General features: G+C 30.4%; 1 protein-coding gene across 1 annotated transcript; it reads right to left on the bottom strand.

The window, feature by feature from the left end:
* Positions 1-126: 126 nt before the first annotated feature.
* LOC132951497 (uncharacterized) lies at positions 127-11,968 on the bottom strand. The gene is made up of 4 exons (XM_061023328.1): positions 11,606-11,968; positions 5,356-5,478; positions 4,335-4,579; positions 127-654 (listed from the first exon to the last, which is right to left on the bottom strand). The coding sequence occupies exons 1-4, from the start codon at positions 11,696-11,698 to the stop codon at positions 261-263; spliced, it is 855 nt and encodes a 284-aa protein (XP_060879311.1). The 5' UTR covers positions 11,699-11,968; the 3' UTR covers positions 127-260.
* Between the last annotated feature and the right edge of the window lie 855 nt (positions 11,969-12,823).

The following is a 12,823-nucleotide window of genomic DNA, read 5'->3' as shown; positions in this document are numbered from 1 at the left end:
GAGTTAACAAAATATTTTGTTTTCTAAACAAATGAAAGTGTTTAAATTAACAAAACTATGGTTGATTCAAATATATCCTCGATCGATTAATTCATAATCTTATCTAAAGTATTGACAAACATAATATTGTAGAATCAATGATACATTTTATTAAATTATTATTTAAATTAACAAAATATGTCAAATAGTGTACTTCTAAATGTATTAATAAACATTGTATGAACGCTATAATATATTAACAAACATATTGTTAAATCCACCTAAATTTGTATTATAATCACCGGTATATTTGGTTGGGTGTAGCCAACGTTCTCAAACAAGCCCAATGACACTTTGTTCTTTTCACTGATAAGTGCATGCGGAGAGACACCATTCTCACCCATTGCCTTTGTCACTGCCAACACAATCAGCTTACCAAATCCGCGTCCTCTGTAATCTGGATGAACCATCAAAGTACTAAGACCTCCGTAACTGCCACACACGGCCCACGCCAATAGCTCGCCATTATGCCGGTTGAATACACCTAAACCAATGTTGAGCCTTACTGTATCCCAAAGGTCGGACTTGGGGTAAATGTCGCTATTATCCCATACCGAATAAATAAAGTCTATATGATCCACGCTCAATCGGTCAATAAAAACATCTTCTGGAATCCTAGAAACAAAAATAATTTATAGATAACCGAATTTGAACAGAGAAATTAAAATTCATGTTATAATTGTGAATTATTTATGAGAACCCTTGTTTTAATTTTTCAAGCTTTTTGACCGTTTTTGACCAAAACGAATAAAATGTTATTGAAATTTATCGAATAAAAAACAACAAAAAAAAGTGGGTAAGTTGATGTCACTCTGCTGTACAGTAGGTTACAAGTGGGTCATAGTAATGGATGGTGTTAAATAAGAAAAACGATTCTAAACGAAGACGGTTAGTCAGTCTATGATATTACTAAGTATATTTGATGATATTATTGTGAATAAAATAATTTATATATAACCTATTTATAGGGAACCTTGTTTTAAATTTTCAATCCTAGGATATAAAATTTGAACATTTTATACATTTATAACAACAAAATTTCGTCAAAATTTAAACTTATGCTTATAAAAAAAAATTGTGCCTATGTATTTTTAATATTTTTCAAGTGATTTTGTAAACATTATATCAGGAGCCTTGTATTACATTTTTACGCATTGTTACCTAAAAATAACATTTTATTGACACTTATAGAAACATTTTTATGAATTTCTAACTCAAAATAATTTACACATTTTCGTGAATTTTACGTATTATGTCAATATTTGAACTTCAAATGCTTATAAAAGAAATTGTAACTATGGATTTTTAATATTTTTTATCTGTCTTTGAAACAATATATTAGGAGCTTTCTATTAAATTTTCAAGATTTTTTACCCAACAAATAAAATTTTATTGATATTTATAGAAGAAAAAAAACTAAAAAAAATGGAAACTGAAAATGTCCGTAAACAGCTCAAAATAAGTCAAAATATTTTTAAAATGTTATGGTGTATATAAAATGCTAATATAAACATTCAGTCAACATTTAATGTATATACGGTCATTTGTTTTAGAGTTACACCAAAAACCAAAATCGATGTAGTCAAAAATCGATTTTGCGTAAAAATTCCCGTTTTTCCTTAATTTTATTTTGTTTTTCACGGCGTTTTGAAAACTACTGGAAACCTTTTGACCCTCCCCCCAAAGTACCAACTAGATTCACTTTCCTATCAGAAAAGATTCTATTGAAGAAAATCTAAGCACTTTTTCTGTCCTAAAAGGTGATAACAGACACAAAAAATAAAATAAAAAACACTTATCATTGTAAAATCAATACATTCATCTCTCCGCTTAAAATCTAAAATATAATGTTATTGTATAGTCGGCAGTCGTATACCAGAGTCATACCCATCTCAGATTATTCATCGACCAATGAAGTTTCGATAATTGTTAAAATAGGTATAATGCATAGATTATAATCTATAAGTTTAAAATATAAATTCAATAATTATTGAACCTTCGTATAAATTGACTGTCCGTATTTCATAGGTTTTTTCATATCTATCCAACTACGAAAATAAAGAATCAAATCATATTTAAGTGATTTTAAGCACATCAAGTCAAGCTGGTTAATATTCATATAGATTGTATAATTTATAGAAAAAGGATTTATTACTATTAAATTAGAACAACGAACTATTTATATCACAGATTATTTAATCTAAGCTCATAATATGTTTATAATATTGTAGTTAGGAACTCTTATAAATGTTATTTGTTAATTGAACTTTAGACATATTTAATAACAATAGTTTAATATTTAATTGTTTCTACCCATTCGCTAATGTTTCACACTTCATTTAAATAGGTGTACTCACGTTGATTAAAGGTATAAAAAATATGATTGCTGTTTTAACACGCTAGATATATATACAACAAATATTAATTTTATATGTGTCAAAATAGTTATACGTGTAGTTCACAGGTTGAATTAGGTACCAGTGAAATTAATAACTGCACATGAAAGTTTTGGACTGGGTTCAGACGTTTGTTGTCACTGTCTTTCGAGTGTACAACATATACTTAAAAGTATAAAAATAGCCAATTTCGAGTCAGTAAGTAAGATTATTGTATTGATAAATATTATAATTTATAAATACAGATTTGAATTTAGCGTGAAGTCATGAGATCGATCAGACAACTTTTTTCAATTTGAAATCAATTTTTTTGAGATTAAGGAGTGCAATTTAATATAATGGCCAGATCGATCTCATGTAGTGTAAATTTCACGGTAAATTAATATCTGTTTTTGTAATATTAATTGCTTCATTAATTAGTTATAGTGTAGCTGTTGTAAATTTTTTATCATAAAAATTAACATTATTGATTAAATACCTTTCGTCCTTTCACAATATAAATAACCATTTTATTAATCGCATTGATACAGTTGAATTTTAACGTGCACATATTTAGGCAAACCATTATAATACAGTATTATTATCTTAATAATTCTATTATATAAAACATTTATCACGTATACGTTTAAAATAGATTAAAATAGAAAAATAAATTAAAACGTGTGCAAAAGATTAAAATCATGATCCAAATTATACTATTATAAGTTCTGAAGTCAAAGATCATATTATAATTTAAATATTTTGATTATATTACGTACACACAGTGGCGTAGTCAGGGGGGTTGGGTGTTTAATCCCCCCCCCCCATTGACATTTTCCCCCCTAATAAATATATTGTTTATAGGGTTCGGGACTGCTTGCATGTTTTATTGTATAGTAGTCGTACTTTATTTTAGATAAGTTATAAATTTGTCTTGGAAATGGCAATGGCGAAATTAAATACAAAGTTTAACTTTGTATATTTTTGCACATTTTATCAAATTTTAGGAAAATTCCACATTTGAGCAATTTTTATCATATTTGTACATATTTTGCATTTTTAAATTTAGATGTACTTACAATTGTCGGGAAAAATCATATTTGGATAACATTGAAAAATATCTTAAAAAATATCAAGTTTGGTTAGGTACAATAGGCTCTAATTTTGAGATTTGGGGAGGCAGAAGCCTAAAACCATACTATTTTAAAATTGAATAATCTTAAAAAAATTTAGTAAATGTTTGGGAGGGCTGTTAAAATTGTTGGTGGAGCTTGGCTACAGTTGGCCATATTTTCGCATATGGTAGGTACGTACGATTTTATAAGTCTGTTTGTGACAAAACTGTGTTAAAACTATAATAAATTGACATCTAGGTTCTAGATTGTACGAAGAAATGAAAATCAGTAGATACGTGTTGGTTTATTACGGTGTTCGCATATCACGTTATTCATTATATTACTTATTTTTAAAAATTATAAGATGTTTTATTTCACAATAGTTTAAAAATGTGCAAGACGTACAATAGTCTCATTGTCTCAATCTGTCCATCATATTAATCAATATGAGTACCTACCTTTATTCAAATTAGTAAACCCGTGTATAAATTGTTTTTATCATGTTTATATACCAACTTACTTTTTAGTTTTTTATTACCAACATTTTAATATGTTTTATGCATTTTTCAAAAATAATATAAAAATGTAGCTGCATATATTTAAGCATATTTTGACAATTTTGACTGCTTATTTCGATATTTTTAGCGCAAAAAGTCAAGTCCTGAATCCTAAATTTATTTATATACGAAAACTGTAAAAACTGCACAAAAACTGTGTTGTTTCATAATCCTGGCTACGCCACTGCGTACACATGTGTAGTACAGTAATTATACATATATGTATGTAGTTTAATAGCATATCTTACACATAATCTAATCTGGCGGCTACATCGGCTGGCATCCACTTAAGCGCGGCATTTAAGTTTAGTTTACTCTTCAGTCCCTTTTCCTCAATCATCGTTTCCACGATGGCCTTCATCCTGAACGGTATTGCTCGAAACAGCGGTTTCTTCTGCCAGTTGATGTACTCAGTGCTAAACAGCATCCTTCGGAATTGTTCTTCGTTTCCCGGGCAAGTGTATGCAACTATGATGTCTGGATATTTTTCTTCCTGAAATTAATATTACTGTGCAATTCGTATAATGTATCTTCCAGCGTCATGAATGAAAAAAATCCTAGAATTTAAAAAAGATTCTTAAAAATAACATCAACAATCAGACGTTTGAACGTGTAGTAATCTAAAACATCCGAACCTTCAGTGTAGATCACATTATAAAATCATAACAATTTATACGGCTCATAGGCGTGTGCAGACTTCATCCGCAGGTCATGCACAACAGTGACATATCCGGGGGAGGGGTTACTGCCCCCCCCCCACACCCAACAAATTAGACTAAGGTTTGGGAATATGACCCCCAAATTTTTAAAGAAGCTTTATCATCTGATAATAATTAAATCAGTTTTACTTTTTTTATTAGGAATAAAAAACAATATTCCTTTTATTAGATAAATAAATAACTAGGTAGGTTATATGAAATTGAATTTAGTAATTTTAATATATAGTTTTAATACTATTAATACTTTTTATAAATGTTTATTTTTACGTGTTGAAAATCAAAAAACTTAATACAAAATCAGAAACTTAGACAAAAAATGTTTATACTATGCACCGCAATTTATAATGTACCTATAAGTTGGATCAAATTTCGCAGGTCATTTCTGTGCATGACAGGCATGACCTGTAGACACGCCTATGATACAGCTTATAAAACAAATATTTGTAACCAATAAGTACGTTTTAAGTTTTGCTGCATAAAAATAAAATGGTCATCACATTGAAATTTTTCTTATTAACATTCAACGAATTTATTTACTAGTCGTACTTACGGGTCGTAGTAAAATTCCAATAAACGTTCCATTCTCAACGTCATTAGAAATATAGTATAATTTGTAACTCAATGTTGAATTTTTGCGCATCCATTGAAATGCATTTTTGATGAAATAATATGCCTGAAAATTTAAAAATACAAATTAGTAATTATTACCGAACTAGTTCTTAATATTGAATTATCTTTTTATTGTTATGTATATTATACAATTGAGTGTCTCCACCGACCAAGCAGCTGCAACCACGTCCTCATACAACTCGATGGATGTTCCTTCAGTGAACCAGCCTCACACTGATCACATCAGGGATACACCGATTCCATCTATCTTCGTTAAAAACATAGTGGACTTCTCCGCCTTCAAAACATCACCAGCCCGAATAGTTTTACTTGCATTGCGTCTTCGTCATACCTTAAGATTCAACGTCTGAGTCGCCTAGACTATAATAGTGACTATTTACACCAAACTGATTCCAGTTTCCACTCATACACCCCCCATCACCTACGCACCAACAGATGTGTCATTAGAAACCTGCCTCACTCCACGATATAATTAACGCTTTGGCCGCATTAGTTCAATAGGTCACAATGTCAAATACATTTACAATGCCAAAAACAAAGATCAAATAGCCCCTTTCTTTATTATTTGTAGAGGTTCAACCTCAAGACAATTACAACGACATTCTTAGCATCACTTCGCTACTCAACACAAAAGTTTCTATCGAGAAACCACACGTCGCGGGCTGAGAATGGAAAGGTTCTATGTCACAATATCAAATTGTACAGCAGAGCGATTTATAGCTTTAATACCCAATATCTTTTTTTCGGGTTATCTCATGAATATAACCAAAATTTTAATGAATAAATAAATACAATTATTGTCAGATACATTGTTAATATTAAGTATTAGACATCCACACATATTATAAAACCCAAAAAACTGGTAAAAAAGTGTATAAGAATAAAAAATTTCTGTGTATAGAAACTTTTCATTCTTCCAACTAAATGATATGATATACATAGAACTTTTTTCTTTTTTTGTAATTCCTTAAAATATTTTTACTTTTGATCAGAGTTACAGAGACATGTAACATCAATAATGAAATTTGTTTTTACATTATTTTAATGTTTAATCAAAAATATTATTAAAAATTTGAGCGAATAAATAATTAAAAAGACCACCCCACACGTAGGTTTAGCACCACACTGGCAAGACCGCAGTAGTCTCGTCAAATGCGCCTTGTGCTCCAAGGACCACACCGCCAATTTCAAGGGTTGCCTGGTATTCAAGGCCACTTTCAAAAAATCCTATCCGAGAGTCTCTTCAGTCAAAGGCCAGATTTCTAATCTTCTTCAAACTACAAACAAATCATACGCAGAAGTCATCAGGAATCAAAATTCACAACCAGATCATATCGGCGAAATTATTTCAAGTTTCATATCTAACTTTAACACACTAATCAGTCCCCTCATCTACCTCTTCTCTTCTGTACTAAGTTCACTGATTGCTAAAGGCATTATATCTCATTAAGAGGACGCCACATGTGTTGTCTCCGTCTTACAAACGCATAACTTGCCAAATTTACACTCAGAAATTCACGTTTTATGTCGTTAGCTTAAAAATTAGAGTGAATCGACTTATTATAAAACTTGATGGTAAGAACATTATCTGTGTTTTGTTGGAAGTTTTTTTACGATAATTCAGTTTTTAAGTGAGTTATGAGCATTTTTAATTTACATTTATTATACACGCATAACTCACTTAAAAATTGAATTATCGTAAAAAAACTTCCAAAAAAACACAGATAATGTTCTTACCACTAAGTTTCATAATAGGTCGATTCACTCTAATTTTTAAGTTAACGAAATAAAACGTGAATTTCTGAGCGTAAATTTGGTATGTTATGTGTTTGTAAGACGGATTCAACACCAAGCCCGGATTAAGGATCAATTGGGCCCCAAGACACCATACACTTAATTCAACTTTAACTTCAAAATAATTGTATCATTACATATTAACTACTTTATATTATTGTATAATTTTTTACTATACAAAAAATATACAGAGTGTATCTTATGTCATTGTACGCGGGGTGTTTTTTTAACAATTATGGATCAATGATATGTAGTTTCGTTAAAATAAAAAAAGGCGCTTGTTTCTTTATTTTTAACAAGCAATTTTTTTTATAACATTTTCAACATTTTTAAACATGCAGTTGTACCAATAATAAAATCGACTTTATTTTTTCTTAAGTTTAATATAATATACATAAATACTTTTAACTTAAATACCTAATTTACAAGAGTTAAATAATTTTTTTTTTTTAAAACTATCGGACGCGTTAAAAAAATATATTTTGGGGACAAAGATGGGCCTCAAAAATCAATCGGCCCCAGGACCGTGCCCCCCTTGCCGCCCCTTAATCCGGGCTTGTACAACACATGCGGGTGTGGCGTCCTTTTAATAATCTCCGCCAATACCACTTATTGCTCATTATAATTACACTCCACTTGGAGATAATAGATAACGCTAATCTGTTACTATTTTATTTCTTTCTTTTTTTTTTTTATTGATCACTAAATACATCAACATCTAGGTCATTAGTACAATGGTTTTGTGTTAAGTTAGGTGTTATTTACATTACATAACATTATTTTTTTTTTAAATTAAATTACATAATTTTGATTTTTTTAAGAATAAAATTGAGTTGTTTGTGTCCTGTGGGTTTGGTCCAAGTGCAGCTTGGCAGATTTGATCGGAGATGTGGAATTGATTGCGGTACTGGTTGTAACATTCGTTGATGATATTGTGTTTGACCGTTAGAAGGACGCTGCATGTGTCGCATAATGGACATTCGTCATTACTCATCAAGTAGCTGTGCGTTAGGTGTGTGTGTTCTATTCGAAGTTCTATTATGGTTTCATATTTTCTATTGAGTTTGGTGTTTTTCCATAGGTTGATGTTGTTTTTAATTTGATTGAGTTTTCACCAGTGGAAGTGGCATTTATTATTTATGTGAGCGTTAATTTTGATCTTCGCGTCAGCGAATGTGATGGAATTTATTGTTGTGGTTGATGTTGAGCGTTGTGTGCTTGTTGATCAGCTATTTCGTTTCCCAGTATGCCAATATGTCCAGGGACCCATACAAATTGAATTTTTTTTTTTTGTATAATACCTAATACGAATAATATATTATATATTTTCATTGTATCTGCTGCAATTGAAAAGCCGATTAGCTCATACGGGAAAAACACAGTTTTATTAAGTTGTATTATTTCCGTATTGTTAGGTGTCGAGATGTAATAATACTGTTAAATTGAAATCTCAATAAAACAAAAAAAAAAAAATTATACTATGACATTTAAATAATACTAAGTACAAAAAAATAGGTACTTCCTGTTTTTATTTTTAAAATAATCAGAATAATATTATTATTTTTTTGATAATCACTGAAGTTTATTTGAAGCGGCCTGTGTACACGACGTGTGCCGCGCGCACGTGACAGTGTGACACATTTTCTAATCAATAAAAACGTTGCACCGTAATCATATAAATTTGGTAATAATTATATATTATAGGCCCAACTATGGATAAAAACTGTAGTAGGTAACTACTGAATGATGAACTCGCAACGTCAAATTAAATGAATCCTTTAAGTCATCACAATTTACCTGCTTAAAAAATCCACATTTACATAATGTGTGCTGCCGTGCTGGTCATCAGTACGTCTACAATATGTATAATTACCTACTTATAACATACCTGTGTATGTACTTTTTACCAACCCAAACTAAATAATTTAATATAGAATACATATATATCGTAAGTTCATGATAATTATACTTTAATTTTTCATACTTTTTATTATCTCGTAATTCGTATATAATATTATATATATACATTATATACAGGGATGGGTAAGATACTCAAAAATCGGGCAACTCCCGAGTGCGTCCCGTTTATCATATCGTACCTTTTTAATAGCCCAACTGCGTCCGCGATAATATCACAAATTATATTGGTATATCCCGTGTGCGTCCGCGATATTATCACAAATTATATTGGTATATCCCGTGTGCGTCCGCGATGTTATTGCTAACATTATTTCATCAGAAATAGGACAATTTTTAAAGAATAAATTTGGATTATCCATGCTGAATGAACACGATATTGAAAGAAGTTTTACTGAAGATTATATGTCTATCAAGCCTGATGATGAAAAACTAAATCAGTTTATGGATTATCTCGTAGAAAACTATATTGATCCACAGTCAGATTTCCCTCCTCACACATGGGCAGAAATGAGCAGTAGCAGTGAACGAACAACAAATGCGTGTGAAAGCTTTCATTCTAAATTTAATTCATGCTTTTACACCCCACATCCGGACATTTATTCCTTCTTAGAAATATTAAAAAAAATTCAAATAGACACAAAAATTGTAATACAAACTTCTAATCAAATACCTAAAAAAAATAGATCAGTCAACGAAAAAAATATTAAATTCATTGAAGAAAATATACAAAAATACAAAACTCTAGATATCTCTAGATATGATTATGTGAAAATCATGGCATTAAAAAGTCAACCAAAAAAATAGTTTAAATATTAACCCAGCATTTTAAAATTGTATGTAAGCCTAAATAATTTAATACATTTATATAATAATAAACTTTTAATTTTATAATAATAATATAATATAATAAATAAATAACCAAATAACCAAATATTTTTGGGGTGTAAGCCAGTTCACCTCCTCGTGGTGCACCCTGGGTAACTCTAAATGAACTGGGACGCATTCGGGCTATGTGAAAAATATGACCTTTTTTCTCGGGACGCACTCGGATGATACCTTATTCTGGACGCACTAGGAACATTAAAAAAGGGTCATTTCGGGACGCACTCGGGCGACGCCCCAAAAATCAGTATCGAGATAGTAGATACTAGATACCTGGATTTGGAGTATCGAAATACTAGATACTCGATACTTGGCTTTGGACTATCGCGATACAAGATACTCGATACTCGATACTCAATACATTTTAATAAAATTAGTCACTGGATTTTTAAAAATTATGTTTATTATTGTGGGTATGGCCACTTCATTAAGTAATTAGAATGAAAAATAAAATAAAAAACATTGACACTTTCAATAGTATACATTAAAAAAATTTCAATAGTAATAGTAACATAACATCATTCATTTATATAGTTAATTTATCTTTGTTTCCTTTTAAAAATACAAGTTTTTCAAAGGTTATATCGGATAATTTATTTCTGGTAGGATTATTAATGAATCCTGCCATGGAAAACATTCGTTCTACGGGTGCTGAGGAGCATAAGCTGGTATTAAATCTAATAAAAAGTTTTTTTATAATTGGATAATTGTTTAGAATATTTAACAATTTAGCCTTATCATTAAAAAAAGCAGAACACCAGGTGTGTAGCCGGCAGTGTTTGTGTAAAAATCTAATCTACTAATTTTATCGTGTTCATTGCCTACCTTATCGCGAAAGGTGTAGGTACTATTACATGGTAGAAAAATAAGGTACAGTCTTACAGACGTTAAGTCCAATTCAAAGTACGTGTGTAACATAATATTATATTTTATATACAACCATTACACCACTAACTTTTCAAAAGTGGTTTCTGATGAGTAAAAATAATCGTAAACAATTAATTTTTCAAAGTATCGCATTAATGTATCGAGTATTTTTCGATTAAATTAATTCATGAAATACTCGATACATTGACTAAAAATGTATCGCGATACAAGATACTCGATACTTCACATAATTGTATCGAGATACAAGATACAAGATACAAATGTATCTAAGATACTGCCCAACCCTGATTATATAAATATGTGTCCGTAACTATTATAACTCGTAATTTAACACAGATATACTTGTCCCTATTTATATACGCAGTTAACTAGAATTTAGGAAACCTATATTATTTTAATATAAAGGGTCCAAACACAACACGGAAATCCTGCAAACTGCACCAGCAGATAAATCAACTTAATGAATTTTGATTGTAACTCTAAAAGTTGTATCTTTCATGAAGTTTCATCAATGGATGGCTTCACTCGAAATCAATAAGCCTTTATAAAATGTATATTATAATATTTTACTTATTCTATATTAACCTTATAATCACAATTTATGCTTAATATTATAAAAATATATTTACAGATTGTACTGTATTTTCAGATAGATTTGAATGTAGATTTTAATATTATATACTCACGTGAATACAGTTCGGCCAATCGCGTTTCAATACTTGTTCACAGAAATATTCCATTATTGCTTCGGGCATTTCTTCGAGAACTTCGCTCTCCATGATGAACGATGAATGATGCTCGTGTATTCTTTATGACTTTATCGACGTCGGTAAGTAATAATATACAATATCGTGAGATGAATCCAACGATTGGGCGCACGATGGTATAGGAAATATTATATTTACTTTATATACGGCTACTGAAGTACTAAACATGTGTAGATAAAAACCAAATGGTACAAGCCACGAATTTAGATAATTCATATCAGGCATAAGTTTAATATAAACTATTAAACGGATAGTTGGTGCGGGGGATGCGTGGCGGCGAACCAGTTTTGGTCGGCTGCCGCGCCGGTCCCGTTCTCTTGTGAAAAAGAGTATAGTTACTTAGAGTGAAGGTTATATACTTTATATAGCTGATAGAGTGCCGCATTTAGACATTTTGCAAAAAAAAATCGATAAAGCACGATTGAGCATAATATATACCTTTTTAGCAACACGATTTTTAGCAACCTATGCGATGTTGCCACATTCACGTGGACGAAATTTTGTAATTTATTATTTTCACGTATTATTACATCAATTATTATGATACCAGACGGCAGACGCGAGCCGTGAGCTCAGCTCAACTTTATCGACTATGTTATCGATTAATAAATTAGTTCCGGAGCAATATGACGTTTTGAACATTTAAAATTGGAGGGAAATATAAGATAATAAATTAAGGTACAATTCCAAAATTATTATAGAAATAATATCAGTGTTCAATCACCCATACTGTATAGTATTTTTGACTTATAAACCATGCAAATTTTTTTTAATTCGTATGATATTTTGATTTTATTATTTTCATAACTATTTTAATGACTATAAAATCATGTTATTTTTTTGATATGTTATATTTTGAATTATTATAATTATTTTTCTATAATATAGTTTAAAATGCAAAATGGCAACGTTGCAGAGTTTTTTATGCTCAATCGTGTAGGTTTTCTTTTGTATTCTGATTTCCTTTGATACGCCGACAATTCGGCTCAATCGTGTTTTTTGCTCAATTGTGTCTCAGCCAAAAAAAATTGGCACCCCTTTAAAGGGGCCTAACCAGCACGAGAAATTTGGGAAAAATCCTCGTGAACGCATTAGATTATGAGTAAAGAAAAGAATATTTGTTTTACAATAATGTGT

Source organism: Metopolophium dirhodum, chromosome 8 (assembly GCF_019925205.1).
Source record: "Metopolophium dirhodum isolate CAU chromosome 8, ASM1992520v1, whole genome shotgun sequence".
NCBI lineage: Eukaryota > Metazoa > Arthropoda > Insecta > Hemiptera > Aphididae > Metopolophium > Metopolophium dirhodum.
Note: the sequence above shows the minus strand (reverse complement) of the source record. Positions and strands in the feature narration are given on the sequence as shown.

Excerpts from the sequence above, each read along its gene's own strand:
- LOC132951497 (XM_061023328.1), bottom strand. The coding sequence starts at position 11,698 with ATGGAGAGCGAAGTTCTCGAAGAAATGCCCGAAGCAATAATGGAATAT. Across the intron at positions 5,479-11,605 it reads ATTGGCCGAACTGTATTCAC|GCATATTATTTCATCAAAAA; the intron begins GTGAGTATATAA and ends TTAAATTTTCAG. Across the intron at positions 4,580-5,355 it reads TTGGAATTTTACTACGACCC|GAAGAAAAATATCCAGACAT; the intron begins GTAAGTACGACT and ends TATTAATTTCAG.